The sequence below is a fragment of the Prinia subflava genome, chromosome 2, assembly GCF_021018805.1.
Source record: "Prinia subflava isolate CZ2003 ecotype Zambia chromosome 2, Cam_Psub_1.2, whole genome shotgun sequence".
Taxonomy (NCBI): domain Eukaryota; kingdom Metazoa; phylum Chordata; class Aves; order Passeriformes; family Cisticolidae; genus Prinia; species Prinia subflava.
This window is the reverse complement of record NC_086248.1, coordinates 60881599-60899149: the sequence shown is the minus strand read 5'-3', so window position 1 is coordinate 60899149 and position 17551 is coordinate 60881599. Positions and strand designations below refer to the sequence as shown.

Sequence of the window (17551 nt, the reverse complement as noted above, 5' to 3'; positions counted from 1 at the left end):
ATATCTTTCTCCTGGCATGATAATACATCAACTTGCCTTTTAGAAATGCTCTATAGTGGAGCAAAAGTCGGAATGTTTGTCCTTCAGGAGTGTCTCTGCAGACCTGAATAAACATTGTAGAGATGCCCAAGTCATTAGGGATTTGCTCTGCTAGCTAGGCAATTCCACTGCATCACCCTTTCAATGTAAATAACTATGCTTAATTAATGGAAATGCAATATATACTAAGTAATGACAGAACAAGTAAATTAACACATGCAGGCAAAGACGTAGCTCTGTTGAGGGCATCAGATGAAGATCTTGCTACTTCATTAGTTTATGCCAGTTAAAACAAATGTGAAGTATAAACCTCCACTTTTTTATAGTGTACAACAGCATTGCAATGAAATGGATTTTAGCTTGTGTTAGAAATAGTAATTAGAAGTACAAAATGAGTAGTTCAGGCATGTGACAGGCTGTATTTGGTATGCAGTCCAGAGCAGCTGTCTCCTGTATCCCCAGCTACTGACACTCATAGAAAGGACGGCCAGACTTTGCAAACCCATTTCTGACAGCGCACAAATAAACAACTGTGGGAGGATTTAACAATGCAGACAGTATTAATCCTTCCCCATTCCTCCTGTCTTGAGGGTTTGAAAGGTAAATGCAATTAAGAAAAACTTGAATGTACCAGTCTACACTTGGAGGCTCATGCTTTCCTTCCCTTGCTCCCACTAAAAATATTATTTTACTTCCATTGTATTTATATCAGCCACCATGAAATGCCAAATTCCCCTAGCTTGGTTTAATTGTTTCTTTGGAATGACATAAACATAAAAATAGAGTAAGGGACATAGGAAGCTTTTCTTTCAGCTTTGTGTTCTGCCTTTCCCCAAATAACCATGCTTTTTCACCCTTTTTTTCCCCCCCTTAATTTTCCTCTCTCTTTTCTTCATGCTCAGTAATCTCTAAAATAATCTTTGTGAGGGATGAATGGAAAAGAATTTGCCATGGGGAACTTTAAGATTTCATGAGAAAACAAGTAGGGAGCATCCTGAAATTTCACAAATTATCCCGAGGAAAATCAAAGTGGCATGGGGCCATATTCTAGATCCCTGAATTCCACTTCACTACAAGAGTAGTACCTGCCTTTTCGGTCTGCTGTTGCTTTTGTTTCTATTTTCTCCTCTTTTCCCACCAGTTACTTGTCCATGACTTGGAAAATAAACTTTTTGCAGCAGGGACTGCTTTGTGGTTTTTTCTATGAGCATGGTTTCCACATATTTGATAATTCTGGGCCAAAGATGATAGAAGTCATCTTTCTTTGGAGTACTCAGACTCAAAATTTCAGACTGCTCTTAGTGAAAAGTCCAAAAAGACTGACTTCTGTGGTAGTGTCACTGGTGTTTAGGCAACAGGTGTGTATTATTTCTTAGGTGCATCAGCACTACTGCCTGTAGAGTAAGGAATCTACTCAGAGCTTCTTGAAAGGTGAACTCACTGTGTGCCACCTCAGTTCAGTTTCAAGTTGGCTTGAGCCCCTGCACTATATGAATGCTTACAATCCTCTCTCTTCTTTCGGAAGAACAGTGGAGATCATGGTAATTTTTTTTTTCAGTTACACCATTTTATTACTAAGAGGTATTTTCATATTATTCGTAAAATAAGAGGTGTAGCCTGCATTGTAGTGTAAAAGTGTTGTACAGGAATCATTAACATGTAACACAAGTATATGCTTTCACCTCAGTATTCCTCTAATTAAGTAAATGTTTCTTCTAGCTGTATCCATGCCAAAAGGTAATGGTCTGGTGGTGGCAATGGCACAGATTGTGGTGTGAAACAGCAAAAGAGGATGGAAGAGAATGTGCACAGGCTTTTGAACACAGAAATTTTTCTTTTCCATCTTTCATTCTGGATAGTTGAAAACATGGGAGTTTTTGAGCAGGATGTTTTCATGTGTCGGTTTTTGTTTTGTGGGTTTTCTGAAAGAATAGCAGAGGAAGTTATGTTGACAAGGAACAAAACCATTTTTTTCCTGTCAAAGTGGATAGGCATTTAATCCCTGAAGTGATTCTAAAGGTTAGTAAAGATACACTGATGCTCTTTAAACCTGCAAGTAATTAATTGCTTGGTCTGCCAAAGAACCAGGTAGGCTTATATATATATATATATATATATATAGTCACAGTTAGTTAGTCAAATATTTGTGGTTGATTAGTGCCTAAAATACTAACTGGCTGCTTTCCCTTAACTCAAATAGTCCATCCTGTTAGTACTACTCTGAGCTTCATCACAGTGATCACATCTGCATAAAAATGTAGAATTTGCTTCCTAAAGTGAAACCCAAAATTCCTCTTGTAAGAACAACACCAACAGCAGCTCAAGCTTGGTCAGGACTCAGTCAGAACATGCTAAGTGCACAAGTCGCATGAGCAGGTTGTCTCCAAAGGCTTAAGAGAACATTGTGAGGAAGATGAAATCATACGAAGACAAGAGAGGGAATTGCAGCTCTTATGTGTCACCTTTCTTCTGATAAATGTCATGTAACAATAACCAGCGATTTAGATTGTTTACTCTTACTGTAACAGAATAAAATCATGTTCAGGCAGAGTCCGTACTGTTAACCTTGTCCTTTCACTGCTGTGTTTCCTCAGCTAGTTCTTGGCCCAGCTGGAAAAGTGGCAGGAAATGCCACATACATATGGACATTATGTGGCTGGCTGGGTGCTTCTTCCCCCCGTGTTGTTTAAGCAGGCTTGAGGAGCATTAACATGCTGCCTCTGACAGCTGAGAGTGTTATGCCACAGGTGTAGTTCTTCCCAGAGGACTCTGGGTCTGAATGCTGAAGAGGGAAGAGAATAGATGTCCTTTGTTGTCCTTGATCAGAAAGGGGTGTGTAGCACTCAGCAGAGGGTTTATTTAATAGCTTGCTTGTATCCATGGGGCAGTATCAAGAAGTAAAATATTAGTAAGAAATAAGTTTAGTGAGGCATTCTGTTTTCACACTGCCCAGCAATAAGCTGTAAAAAATCATCCCTGAAATATGCCTCCTTCTGTGATGAAGAGTTACAAGTGGGTTATAATTCACCAGACATTTCTAAAAGTAGTGATATGCAAGAGGAAGACAGACCACTGCAGCAGATGATGTAGGAGTAGAGAGACTACTGAGTAAGAGAAGCTAAAAGGAGAAATTACTTCTCATGACACTAAGGAGGCACGTTTCAAACTTGGCTTATAATTGTATGTACTTTACCTGTCTCTGAAATTCTCTTGCATATATTAACGTTATAGCAATCTGTATGAACAAAATGGGCAGTATGCCAAAGAGGGTTGTAATTTTCAAGTACCTCCGTATTGTTATTGGAGAGGGGAGGAGGATATCCACTAACAGTGTAATTATGTGGCAATTCCATGGAAATTGATTATTATTAGCTTTTTATGATCACACTAACAAAGTCAATGATCCAAGATAAAATAGCAAAAATTAGTGCTTGAACAATATTCAGCAACAAGGTATCACCAGGTGAGAGTGGATGTATCTGAAACCAGATAATTCCTGAAAGGGAAATGGCCATCTCCCACCAATTATAACAATGGATGTGCTCTATTAAAGCCTGATCCACTTTAATGGGGGCCTCCCAGCATGAGAGGCCACGTAAGTATGCAATGACACATACAGTATCGAGAAGTGGGTGGGTGTTTATTCTAAATACCCACATCACTGGGGTATTTGCACCTTTAACCAACAGAGAGAATTACAGGTAGTGAATACAGATAGTTTTCTTCCAGTTGGTTATTGCTTTAACAAAATCTTTCATCACTTTTTCTAACATCCGCCTTCAGTCCCCCAAACACAGCACGGAGACTGGGTACCTGCATAGTCAGAACTACCACTTGTCAGCCACGTCTTCCCCTTTTGAGGCTTCGTGGTTTCATATATAATAATTAAAAACACTTCTCTGAGATGTGAGAAGGCTTTCTAAAAGTAGAGCAAGTTGCTGCAATACAATAGCGTAATATTTTTGAAGGTCATAATGATAAAGTAGGGGAAAGAGAATAATCATTATTGCTCTTTCTTGTAATTATTTTGCTTTCCGATATCCCACACTGTAACTAGAACACTATTCAAGAACACCCATCACAGTGCTTAACAAGATTTAATGTACATTTATTCTTAACATGTGGAACATATAAAGATTTTATACTGAATAAATGAAATTCATTAAGCCAGAGGAAAAGGAGGAATTTACATCAAGTTTTTTCTTTTTTAACTACATTATCTTGAAATACAAATGCAGATTCTTGTCACTGAAAAATCTTTGAAGTTGTGTTTCTTCCTTTTTTTTTCCTGTATATATTTTTTGTCTGTAGACTGGTAACCATTTTCTTAAATCAATCCATACGTAACCATTTCCACACCTTGATTTATAAAGCAAATTGTGATCGGCTGCTCTCCCGAAATAGAGCATGACTTTATACATACAGAAACTTGTACATTACCCTCAGTTGTTGGTTTTCTGTGTTGGGTTTTTTCTTTTTTCTTTTTTTTTATTATTTTTTGGAGATATGGCCCAAATGAAAGAAAAAAATAATTCTACTATCACTTTGTAGATACCACATCATGAAAAAGAAACTAAAAACTTTGTACTAAAAAAAAAAAAAATGAGGGTATGTTTCATGTACAACTTCTATATACATCACGGCCCTTAGGCAATAAAAAAATATTTTAAAAAATGATTAAAGGAATTGTGAAGAACTGTCATTGTGGAAGGTCAAAAAGAAAAAAAAAAAAAGATGTAGACAAGACAGTTCTGGTGAGGAAGCAATTGATGTTTAACTTCAGGTTTTGTTTAAAAATCTTTTAACTTGACTTATTTTGTTTTGTTTTGCTCCTAGCCTAATGTAACCATTTCTCCTGAGGAGAAATAAGTATTGTTTTGGATTTTGACTACTGACTGACATCCTCCTTGATCCCCTATACCTACATCACTAGAATCTTCTATTGCACAGAGCTTTGGGTGATGGTATACAAGTTTTTTTTTATTTTTTCCTTATCTGAAAAAATAAAACACACAGGAACTTGGTATGTTGATTATTTTTCACCTTTTTGTTTCAAAGTGGTGAGATTTTTTTCCCATCATACAATGGTTTGCCATAACATTTTTTTTAAAAAGTCACTAGTTCGCTTCCCAAAAAATATGCAATACAAACATGGAAAAGAACATTGAAAAGGATAATCTATGGAAAAAAAAAAGGTGTGACCTTTGAATGTACTAGACAGCAACTTTGGTTAAAAAAAATAAAATAAAAAGATGTACTTATACACATAGACAGCAAATATTAATTTCATAACTGTTCAAATTAATAATTTCTTTAATTCCCAATTGGTAAATAGTGAATGGGGCAGAGGAGCAAAGATTCTTTTTTTTTCCTTCTTCCTACATTGGATAAACAAGAACAGAAAACAGCCAGTTATATGTGACCCTCTAATCTCCACTCACACATGCTTGGCTTCTCACTTATGTCATAACTGCCCGATCTGAAAAAGTACATCACAGATGACAGATGCAACCAGAGAGTTCAGGACAGCAGATATTGAGATATCCAGCAAACGACCCTCGTGCAAAAGGAACTCGGAGCGGTTCTCGTCCACTCTCGCCATGGCCAGCAAGGCCTTGGCTGCCCTGCACATCATGTCTACGCTAGGCGGCTCCAGAGGTGGAGGCTGCATGTGCATGAGGTTATGCTGGCTCTGCTGGTACTGGGCCATAGTGACCCCATCCTCCAGGAAGCTTATCAAGTTTCCAATGCTTCCCTTCTGCACAGCTATTGCCCTTGCTGCTAATGTGTCCCCCTGGGCAAGGTTCGATAGGAGCGCCATGGACATTTCTCGGCAGACCGGGTTTTTGCGGTCCCCAACGTACCTAACTAAAGTAGCGTAGAGTTTCTCCTGACGGCTGAATGGGGGGGTGGCCAAGATAAGGTCCACATTATTGTCCTGGATACTGAGCTTACACAGGGTCTCCAGCACAAGTCTCTGAGGCGAAAGAACTGAGTTGGGCCCCACGGTTGGAAAAGGATCCTGTGCCTCTGCAGACGGGCACACCATCCAGTGCAGCAAGCCATCCAAAATTGGCAAACAGATGCTTTCTGTGTAAGCAGACAAGTCTAGCTGCCCAGAAATGTTGGCTAATGTGACCAATGTATTATCCCTCAAGACCTCGAGGCAGTCCCACCACCACTCATCCTTGCTGCAGGCCACCCCTTTGTCCTCCTCTTCCTCTTTCTCATAAGTCTGCGGCGCTCGCTTTCTTTCTGGATGCTCGTGGTGAAGAAGGATCAACTTTCCCAGGATCAGCACCAAGCCTGGATGTTTGGACATTTCGGTGTCATTGCCAGGCACAAAAGACAAGCTACGGACGATATTTGACACACAGATGCAGCGTTTGGCCAAGGAGTCTTGCCAGTGAGTTATGGTGCATAGAGGAGTCTCATCCCGGCTCCTTGGCTCATCCTCTAGCAGTTTAATATTCCGGTGGCTTTTGGCTTGATGGATCCCAAAGGGAAATTTACTGCTCTCTGTTTGGGAACCAGAGTTTGAGTCTTCAGGTAGTGCTCCTGGCCGAGCCGAGAGGACATCATCAATGGTTGCTGTTATACTTTTTTCTTGTTGCTCCTCAGATTCACCTTTTCCCTCGAGGTCCTTCTTTTTGCTTGGAGAGTTCAAGGGAGGAGGGGCTTTCCTGCGTGGTGGAATCTCCATCTTGCTTTCAAAGTGAGTCTGGATATGCTCAGTTGTGTCACCACCACCAAGCTGCCAGTGGAGAAGTCCACTATCAAATTCCTGAACGCGTCCAAGTTTGTCAGAACGATCAACAACAAACAGATTATTTTTCTTTACAATCTTTATTGGCAGCTTGTCAAATTTACTGGCTTGTTTTGGCCTCTCACTTGGATCAGCAATGGCACCAGGAGTGGAAAAAACAATGCTCTTTTCTTCTCCTTCTGCCTTTTCATCCTCCCCCTCCTCCTCATCTTCATCAAAATAGTCAATACATTCGTCATTCTCATCTTTTCCAGTATCCTCTGCCAAGGACTGACTATCATCTTTCTTGGCTGCTTTGTGATCAAGTGCTTTGTGGCCTGGATCTCCCACTTCATATTCCATAAGGATTCCAAAAATGTCAATCAGGCATTTTCTAAAATATTCTACTAAAAGCTCAAGAAATCCAGACAACTGAGGGAAAAAGAAAGAAAGAACATAAAAATCACATAATTTTTTTTTGTCTGCATGAAATTTTATTAGGAATACTGATGCATACATATGTGAATATTTCTCTCATCCTGCTGTGGACTTGTGGCTAGGTCCTGCGTGGCAGAATTTAATCAAAAGAAATTCTTCTAGAGTCTGTCCAAACAGTGTATAATGTCAGACTATCACGGCTCTGTTTGCCTCAGCTGTAACAGCTATGAGAGGTACAGGACTTTATTCATGTCTCCTTTAAGCCATAGCAGACATCTGGCTTAGCTGTTCTGTCCCTTTAGTAGTGCCTATTAATTTTAATTTTTTGTACAGAACACTGAACTAACTTGCCTATTTTTGCTGATTTGTACTTTTATTAGATATTTAAAGTTTGCAATTCTTCCTTTCCTCCTTTGTCTCTAAACCAAAGTGTCATGTGGGGATCTGCAGTTCAGGGTCCAGGTATCCTAGATTAATATCTCATCTCTATTGGAATAGATCCATTTTTTGCCTGGCAGTAGTTAAAAATTGTTATTGGAGCCTGGTGCTGTAAGTCACCCTTCAGAAACACTTTTAATTTAGGTTTAATCTTCTTAATTAACTTGTAATCACTTTCTTATGGAAAGGCAGTAGTTGGACTTGGTATTAATTTACACTTAGTGGCTTTATTATTAAAAATTTTTTGTTGTTATGATGCATTCAGCCCAATTGTCTGGCTTTCAATGTGTTTTTTTTTAAATTGCGGGCAAATGAGTTTCCAGTAAAATGTATCCTTTTGTCCATTCTGTATTCTCTTATAATTGCCAGCTCCTCAAAGAACTAAGGAACAAACTGATGCTTATCAGAACTGCAGGAGTTACCAGGCATCATATGGTCCTGCCATTGGGAACAGTCCAAAGTACACATAAAAGAATACAAGTATTTATATACAATATGTCTGGTATTCTGGGCAATTTGCAAAGGGTGCATTAACACAGTTTCTGACAGAATTCAGAGGAGATTCACCTCATTTAACTTCAAACACCCACACTAGTCACACACCTAACCTAATTGTCTTGATTCCTTTTATAATCAATGGTCTTTTACAGGCCATTTCTAGGGTATGATTCATCTGACCTATTTTAGATCTCTTCTTCTGGGTGAGATAAATCATGCTATAGATATCCCTAGTTCTAAAATCAGGTGGGATGTAATGTACCGTTTGTGTCTGTATTTTTAAAAAAGTCATTATATTTAAAAAATGATGAGCTACACTATTAGTAACCAAGGAATGAATGGAGGAGAGAAACTGAATATTTAATTTGTACAAATTTTAGATGATGTGAATTATCAGCATGCCATCTATTACTACCACCTAACAGGCAAATGATTAGAGCAGAGCTGAAAAATGCTGGGAGGCAGTGAGGCAAAAGCACACACTGTTAAATCCTGTGTTTCTTGCATCCTATGGATAGACAGTGGATTTTAGCCCTTAAATTGTCAATTTGGTATTCCTGTGAAAACTTAATTCACTGGAAGAAGAAACAAAACAGAAAATAAGCAATTAAATAGAATCCCACAGTCTCACATGAAGTATGGAACAGGACAAGCTGTCACCAAAAAAAAAGAGCCTTTAAATCACTTTAATATTTGCAAAATCTTTAAAGAAACACAGATTAAGAAAGATTACTAACATACTGCTGTTTTGAGGGACTACACTACTATGCGTGTAAATTTACACATTAGTCTTTAGTCAGTGCTAAAATTCTTATATTCCTACATGCTTCTTTTTACAAAAAACATCATTTTTTCAGGCTTCTTTATTTCCTCTGTGTGACCTATATCTGTCTCTTGTTACTCACTACTACCAATCATAAACAAGTGCAAGTTTTTCAGTATTAAAATTTATGTTAATTAGAATAAATCGGAAAAGCCAGCAGCATTTTTGTAGGTGTCTTATTTCACTTTTCTTTCCCTGGAAAGTTGAGATGTATAATGCTTTCCCACCTACCTGAGAGAGGTTGAAAGTAGCAACAGTGCTGTCATCATACAGAAGAATATTAATAGTGTCTAGCGCCCAGGTACTTTCAGCCAAAAGACCAGATTTAAGAGACATCATCACTCTCCAGGCCTCAGGAGTTACTGAAGAAAGAAAGAGGGAGAAGTAAACAGTATTAGTGCATCCTTGGAGACTGTTTATGAGTTCTGAAAGAGTAATCAGTGATATTCTGAGGATGCAAGTTGAAATTAAATGGTTACTGGTTAAGACCCTATTTTCACTGCTTCGTTCTGTTCAGCTTTCTGTAACTGCTGCTAAAATTGCTTCTGTGCAGCTTTCTGTAAGCCTTAGTGCTGGAGAATATCCTAGCAGGGCCATTCTTCCTGACCCTGCTGGACCTGAAATAATCATACCAACTTAAAGAACTTGACTTAACCCAATCCATCAGTAAACAAAGGTAGAATACTCTGTCACAAATGTGGAAATCTGAAGTAGGAGAACTGGAATGGATGAAATGTAACCAAAATTAAAGACAAGAAAAGACTTGGGGATATCTTTAAGAAGCGAGAAAGAAATAAACAGGACAAAAACTACGGAATGATTAAATGGACCATTCAAGGAAAGCAGAGACTACAACTACACAGCAGAACAGCATGAGCTTCCATGGAACAAAAACATGGAAAGCTTTGCTAATCTAAACGCTGTACTGGTGATTTAACAGACATTCTAAAGGACCTTCCAACACATCTCATTTTGAAATCTGAGGCAAGCTTCATTTTTAATGCATTTGTGAAGACCTCAAGTATCCATATAAAATATTGCTTTCATTTCATGTCAGATGTCTGGGATGAGTTTTACCTATCATCCTCACTGATGCACAAGTTATCACATTTTTATTGAAGACAATCACATTGTAGTTACCAAAGCTCACTATTTGTCAAGAGTGTATTAAAATGTGAAAAAAACCATCAGAACTGAAGTCCCCAAAATTTATATTATGTTTTGTTTTCATGCTTACCAATATCTTTTGAGGTAATCTTTCGTCTTGGTTTTAAGACTGGTTGGGATGCTTCTACAGAGCCCGGGGGGAAGGTAATCTCTCGCCTAATCGGTGGAGGTTGGGGTGGAGGTCCTGTGACCTGTGACACTGGAACTGTGGGTATAACCTTTTGCATCTTCATGGAGGGTAGGAAAGGAGACTTGCTTGGAGACATACGGTTTTCCAAAGAGCGCTGGAAGGACGCTGGACTTGGAGCTCTGGAGATGTGGTTTGGCATAGAGGGCGGTGTCTGGTAGGATGACTGAGGAGGTCTAGTGATAGGCTGCATGGAGGCTGAGGATGACATATAAGAAGGCTGCCGTTGGTTGACATGAGAAGGCCACTGACTCTCGTGGTTTATCCTCTGGTCAGGTACCATCATATCATCAGTGCGATTCATCCCTGGATACGGAGGGGCCTGTGCAGGGCCTCCTGGACCTTGCCTGTTCTGGTAAGGGTAAGGCATATCATTTCGTGTCGGCCACATGTTCTGCTGAGGACCTTCACTGGAGGATGATGACTGCATGGGGCCACCGATCATCTGGGGAGGTATTCCATGCTGCTGCATTTGTCCTGGGCCCTGCATCCTTTCCCTGTTATATGGATATGGGTACTGTCCCTGCATGGGCCTCCTGTCAGGCCCTGTGTAAGCGTTGCCGTACTGGTTATACATTTCCTGCTGCTGGTTGCCATACTGCATGTTGTACATATCCCCTTCGTGGCGCTTGGCTGGAGGCCCATACATGCCATCCATGTGTCTCTTGTAGTTCTGAAAGAAAATTTTGGAAAGGTGTCACTTTTACTCCACACTCAATATAAATATACGGGATGAAAGCGCATTCGAAGCGCCGAAGGCGCTTAGTTCTAGAGGGATCGTGCTGACTCCAGCGTCAGGCATACAGTGCTATGGTTAGGCTTGATCCAGTGCTTTCTTTTTAAGCCTCTGCTTTGCTGTGCTTATAAGTGACTACTAAAAGGAAGCTTATCCTTGGGCTAAATTTTCTTATGCTTGCTCTAATTTTTTCCTTTTCTCTTTCCTTCCCCATCTGTCAGACTAAATTCCACTGGTCATTTCATACACGCATGAAAAGGCAACAGTCCTCACCAACTAAAATATTTTCACTTCTTTTTTATGCTTAGCCTACTACAAAGAAAAATCTTTAAAAAAATTCAAAACCACCCAGTACATCTTTTCAAGAGACAGGCACTGAATAAACTCTTAAAATAACAAGATATGCTGCAAGCATGCATGTCTGAAACACTACATCTTACATAGTAGATACATAGTAGCCTAAGACATAGCCTACAGACAGTAAATTTATTAACAGGAGAAAACAATCTGTTGCATTTGATACTCTGTGTAATTTCTGGGAATATGGTCCTCTTTGAGCAACCATCTTCTTCCCAAATCATCCTTATCACATTTAATTTACTGTGAGATTATTACAGCAAATGGTCACATCCAAACGTTCTGTTCTAGTTTATGCAGGTTCTTACCCTGCTGCTCTATAATGAATTAAGTAATGTATCTAACAGCTGCCACCTATGGTTTATTCCCTCTTTGTTTCTCACTCTCTCAAATGGGGAATGCTGTGTGAGGTAAACTGTTTTACCTCGGGGAGAGCAGAGTGGTTTTTAAACCATACAAGCTTGAATGTATTTATGTATAAGATGGCAGAACAAAAAAAAAAAACATGTTGCTCTTTGAGGGGATGGTGGTAAGGTTTGCAGCGGTCCTTAGTTCCTGTGGGAGTTTGTTCCACAGTTCAAACCACATTGAGTGCTCTGAAGCAAAAAATGTGAATTAAATGGGTGATTTTTGAATATATGATCTATGGCAAATTCAAAGTTACAGCTCCCCCGGAAACTCAGTAGCTCGGTACAATGTACAATGTATACTAATGTACTAGAGTTAAGATCAGATAAAATTCTCTCTGTATTCAATATGGGAAAGTTAAAACAGCTCTGGGATTCATAAAGTCATCTTCCAACTTTGGTGCACATAAAACCACAACTACTGTATTGTATGAAGGTATTTTTTTAGAACTTGCTATAGAGCTTTCTGGCTATCTGAGAAATACCTATTTCCAGCCTTAGTGAACGACTTGCTGTACTAAATTCCACCCCTGGGGCCAATTTATACATTAGGAAATGACTTGGCAGCAGCCACACCTAAGAAGGTCGTGTTTGTTCTGCCACAGTGATTCAGTGCTTACAGCAGATACTTGGGAATGAAGCACGTGCCTTTTTAAAAGCACTCCAGCCCCCTGGTACAGCCAGTGCCAATGTGCCCGGTGGTCCCCAGTGCAGAGGACAGTGACGCACCTGAGCTCCTCCCCGCTGTGGACATGCTCAGCAGGACACTAAGACTGCACAATGTGTCTCTTTCTCCACTGAGATGTGGAATTTTGAGACCTCACAGAGGACAAAAAGCCACCAACACAGGTCACCTGCTGCGTAACAGCTCCTGGGATGTAAGCACTCATACAGGAATTGGAAAACCTGGCTCCAAGGGTTTCATTAGCCCCAGGAGCTCATGCTCCAATCACCTCCTTTGCAGGTCATTCTCTAGCCTTCGGGTTGTAGACAAAGCTTTGAAAGGGTCATTTTTCACATTCCTCCTGTACCACTTCAAAGTAAGATTTAGGAAATTGTAAATAATCTGCTGGCAACAGAATCTCTAGCTAAATGAAGAAGTGGAATCCTCTGGGGACAGAGAGAGGCTGAGGCTGGTCAGGATCCTTGTCCTTCATTCTCCACTGCTTTTCTGCATTAATGCATTTTGCATTCAAGAGTCATTGTACAAAATATATAAACAGCAGGAAGGACAGGGCCAAATATATTTTTACAAATTCTAGCTGTCTCCTTGCTTAAATGAACACGCAGTTAATATATTCCCTGCACACATTAGCATGGAATATCACGAACTGTTCTGTTATATACCTTTGCAATTTCCCCACTAAATCACCTAGACTGCTAGCATATGCTTGTCATAAAAAACAACAAAACATTTTTTCTATTATGCCATTTTTGAGATGTTATGGACCAAAGAGATAAGCAAGAAATTCTGAAATCTAAATTTATGTATGTTTTTAGTACAGTGCAATCTAAGATCTCTTGGTTTCTCCACACAGCACTCCTAACCCCTGACCCAAATTTCCTAGTAAAACTCTATCCCATACTGAAAAGAACTATCTGAAATCCGCTCAAAACTGGTTTACATTTCAGTTTTTTTATAATAAGGAAATGCTTTTTATTCTGGAAGCCAACTTCAAGTATTGTATGACTAGAACTGAATTAATAACACGCAGAATGAAACTGATCCTGTTGAAGTCAGTAGAGTTTTGTTATAAGATGGGATTTTGCTCACAAGGTATGAATCATACATGTAATAAAAAAATCTTACTAATTAATATAATTTGTATTTTTGAGTTGTAAAAATTGGGGAGACTGCAAAGTACAAATGTTTAAACTATTTTTAACATCAATAACATTCTCTCTGGTACGTGTTTGTACCATATTATTACTAGAGACATCATGTGGGAATATGCCCTGATCTATATTAAAGATAGGTATCTCATATGACCCACCACAGCACCAAAAAAAATTGAGAATGCTGCTCTGTTGGGTTCATTTGGCTGCATGACATTAAAGCCCTTGAACCTGCCATCCAAGCTGCTTTTCTATTTGTTCCTTCACTTGTTACTTCACTTGTATTTGTCACTTCACTTGTCTGTGCTTTATACTTTCCCAGTCTGCTGGTTATTAACTTGGGACAATCACTCGATGCACATCCAAAGCCACAGAACATCTGTTAGAATTTACATTCTTCCAGTGTAATGAGCACATTTTCCTACAGCTGCACATGCACTGCTTACCCATACAGGCTGTGACTTTGACCAGCACTACAGTGCTCCTCTGTACCAAAAGACATACGCTGCATAAACAACTTTTTCAATGTATACAGAATCCCGGGGTGAATTTTTTAAACAAATGTTACAAACATAGCCATTTTCCCCTCTACTACCTGCTGCTGTGGATACATTCCAGGTTGATGTCCTCCATATGGTGGCTGTCCTGAGGGAGGTCCTTGTCCTGGATACTGCTGCCCATATGGTTCATGCCTAAAATAAAGCATTCAAACCAACACTTAGAACTGCTGGAGTTTCCAAGCCACCAGGAAGAGTAAAGTCCTCTGAAAATCTTGCACCTTGAAGGTATCTGCCATCTGGAAATAAGGTGAAGGTACAGTCTGGTATGGTCCTGAGCCTGAGGTAGTAAGCTCTGCTGGAGCTGGTAGTGGAAGGAAGGAGGTGAAGTACATGGAAGAAAGGAGGAACAGTGAAGACACAACAGAGATTTAGAGGGAGCAGTCAGGAATGGGAAGAGAGTAGGGTCAGCAAAGAGGTAAGAAAGGCAGCTGCAGACATGGGGAGCCCATCCTTGGTGGGGAAGTGTCTGGTGTACAGCTCAAAGGTTGCAGGTAAAAATTCTTGTGTTTTAGATGCCAGCCTAATGGCAAGCTACTTTTTGGATGATTCAAGAATATATCAATTTAAAGTCAGCAAGAACAGTACTTATAATTTTGCTAATGTTTGTGTATTTTTTAATTAAAGCTGCATAATGAAGCATACACAATAAGAGACAAAGTTGTGTTCACTTGGAAACTTACCTGTGGCCCTTAAGACCTCTGAGGAGCACTACAGCGCAATATTTTTAGCACATCTGAATGAAATTTAGGTTGCTGAAATCAAGTACTTGGAAAGCATTTAGATTGATAAATAACACTGTATTGCAGGCTAATATGTCAGTAATTCCTCTCCGTACACTACCAGTGAGAACACATCAACAATTAGAGGATAATTATGGAAGTAATGTATCAGGGAGAGTCACAGAAACAGAGGAACCTGACATGTTAAAAGAACTAATGGGACCTCATTTTTCCAAAAGCATAGGAAACTATTTTTTTAAAAGACAACCAGAGAGAGAAGGAAATAGAATTCAGTATCCCCTAAAATTATGACATGGATGGAGAGAAATTGTCCAATGCCAGTTAAAAGGACAATGTAAATGATGGGAGTTGTCTGCAGCTGTCCAAGAGTACATGCAGTAAGATAAAATTCACCAAAGGTACACTATGTTATACCTCAGGGAAGACTTTCTAAATGTTCAGTTTGTTAGCCACAAAGTAACCACAAGCCAGGTGAAATTGTGGAAGCTTCAGAAGGGATATTTAATGCTGCTCTGCAGAACTTGGGCCTGTAAACCATGTTCTAGTCTTGTGCTGAGCAGCAGATACACAAGGTAGGATGTACACCCCTTTTCTAACATCTCTGATCCTACTGCTACAGAAAGTCAACTGACTCACAGAAGCCTCTGCTCCCCTGCAAGAAACTGAACCAATGGTAAAGGCCTAAACAAGAGAGCAAACAGCAGTAACACACCAAGAGGGCACGTGCTGTGCCTGTGTGCTCTCTCAGAGGCTGCTAGTGCTTGTCAGCTGGTTACTGTGGGTATTACAAACAGAGCAATCAGTGTTCACCTCTGCTGGCCAGGGGAACAATTAGGAGAGTGCATGCGTGGGTCACTGTTTGAAGGCACCATGTTGCCTTGACCAGGTGGTACCATACTGCCTTCAGGACCCAGCCCATGATCCGACCTAAAAAATGCCAAAGGAAACCCTCATTCTGTAAAAAGTACTTCTTTTCCAAAATTGTCAAAACAAAATAAATCACACCGCTTAAAGAAAGCATTCTCTTAACACTTTCCACTGGAGCCCTTACTGCCACCAACTCCCCAGCAATGCAACCTACTGAACAGCATGATTATATTTGTTTTACTTGACACATCCACCACTTAAAACTACTGACTGAAAACTACTCTGCCCTTACACTTTAAAGACTCACACTGCACCACTCTGTCTACCATCAGGAAACAAAAGGGGAAGCTAAGTACACAGCCTAATTAAAGGAAAAGCAGGAATACGGCCAGAGCAGCAAAATCTGCCAGAATACTCAGTATAATCCAAACATTCCCAAAACATTCTGCTTGCTCTACCAATGCTTAGACATCAGTGATTTTACCACTTTTTTTTTTTTACAAAGCTTTTTCCAGATAAACAAAAGAGGACCAAATTTATTTCATGTACTTCACTGAAGGACAAATGTATGAGAATCCTGTTGGACACACTACAAGGCTGATGATGCTACAGCACTGACAACAGACTCCAAACTCTCCAAAGGCAATTCACTCGCAGACCACAAATCAGACACATTCAGACTGTGCATTTTGCTTTTCATTAAAAGCCAACCAGCAACTGGTTAGGTGAAAACACAGCCAGGAGACCAACTCAAGTGCTACTTTATGCCATCACAGCCCAGCCCAGCCGCCAGCTGAGGGCAGCTGTCAGACACCCACAAGCTGATCTGCTGCAGCCTGAGTGACTTCTAAGGTGAGAAAATTCCTCCTTATTAGTTTCTGTGAACAGCTGAACTCAGTCATTACCAGTGGTTTGACTCCCAGTGATTTAGTAGGATGCTGTAGGAAATGTAGGCTGCTATGTTCTCTGCAAGGTGGAATGGGAAAATGAAAAGGGAAGAGAGAGGATCATTTTCACTGATGGGCTTTGCTTTTTCCTGAAGATTGACTCACCTCCTGTCATAGCCACTTCCATAAGAGAACTGCTGTCGCTGGCTCATGCTCATGTTGGACATTGCTCCAGATGGACTCTGGTTATACATATCTTGTATTCCACTGTTAGGCATTTGTCCAGGGGTCATGAAAGGCTCATTGCTTCCAGGCACTGCAACAGTCAGTGAAATTAAATTTATTAATCTGAGTGTTCGAAGATCCCTTTCTTTCCAATGAAGTATTTTAGGAGAGTGTTCAGGTCCCTAACACTGCCAAGGAGAATTAGCAGGTGTCTAACAAGCTCTCTGGGGTCTAATGGGAACACATGAAGCACCACCACTACCAAGATGATGGGTATAACAATAATGAGCTGCAAGTGAGGGAAGAAATCTCCTCCTATGGAACTGTGCTATCAGGCACCAGGCAGCTGCTTCCCTCTGGTCTTCACAGCTAAAGATGGACTTAGTCTTACTCTTTTCAACAAAAACAATGCTAAATCTGAATGCAAACATAAGCATTACAAAACAGATGAAAGCAAATCTGCTAGTTTGAACCAGAAAGCTGTCAGAAGCAAGCTTTTATTTACCCCATAAAACCCTCATACACACATACAGTAATGTAATGGAAAAGATACTGCATCCTAATGTAGCTTCTCAAGTAGGATGAGCATATTCTATGGGTC

General features: G+C 40.0%; 1 protein-coding gene across 1 annotated transcript in view; it reads right to left on the bottom strand.

Moving 5' to 3' along the window:
* Positions 1-4126: 4126 nt before the first annotated feature.
* The window catches only part of ARID1B (AT-rich interaction domain 1B), a 322513-nt gene continuing 309088 nt past the window's right edge, over positions 4127-17551 (bottom strand). The window contains exons 17-21 of the mRNA XM_063390178.1: positions 16891-17041; positions 14267-14363; positions 10219-11008; positions 9213-9343; positions 4127-7216 (exon numbers count right to left, since the gene is read on the bottom strand). Coding sequence (XP_063246248.1) covers positions 5504-7216; positions 9213-9343; positions 10219-11008; positions 14267-14363; positions 16891-17041 — 2882 coding nt within the window. The 3' untranslated portion in view covers positions 4127-5503. The remainder of the gene's footprint in view (positions 7217-9212; positions 9344-10218; positions 11009-14266; positions 14364-16890; positions 17042-17551) is intronic.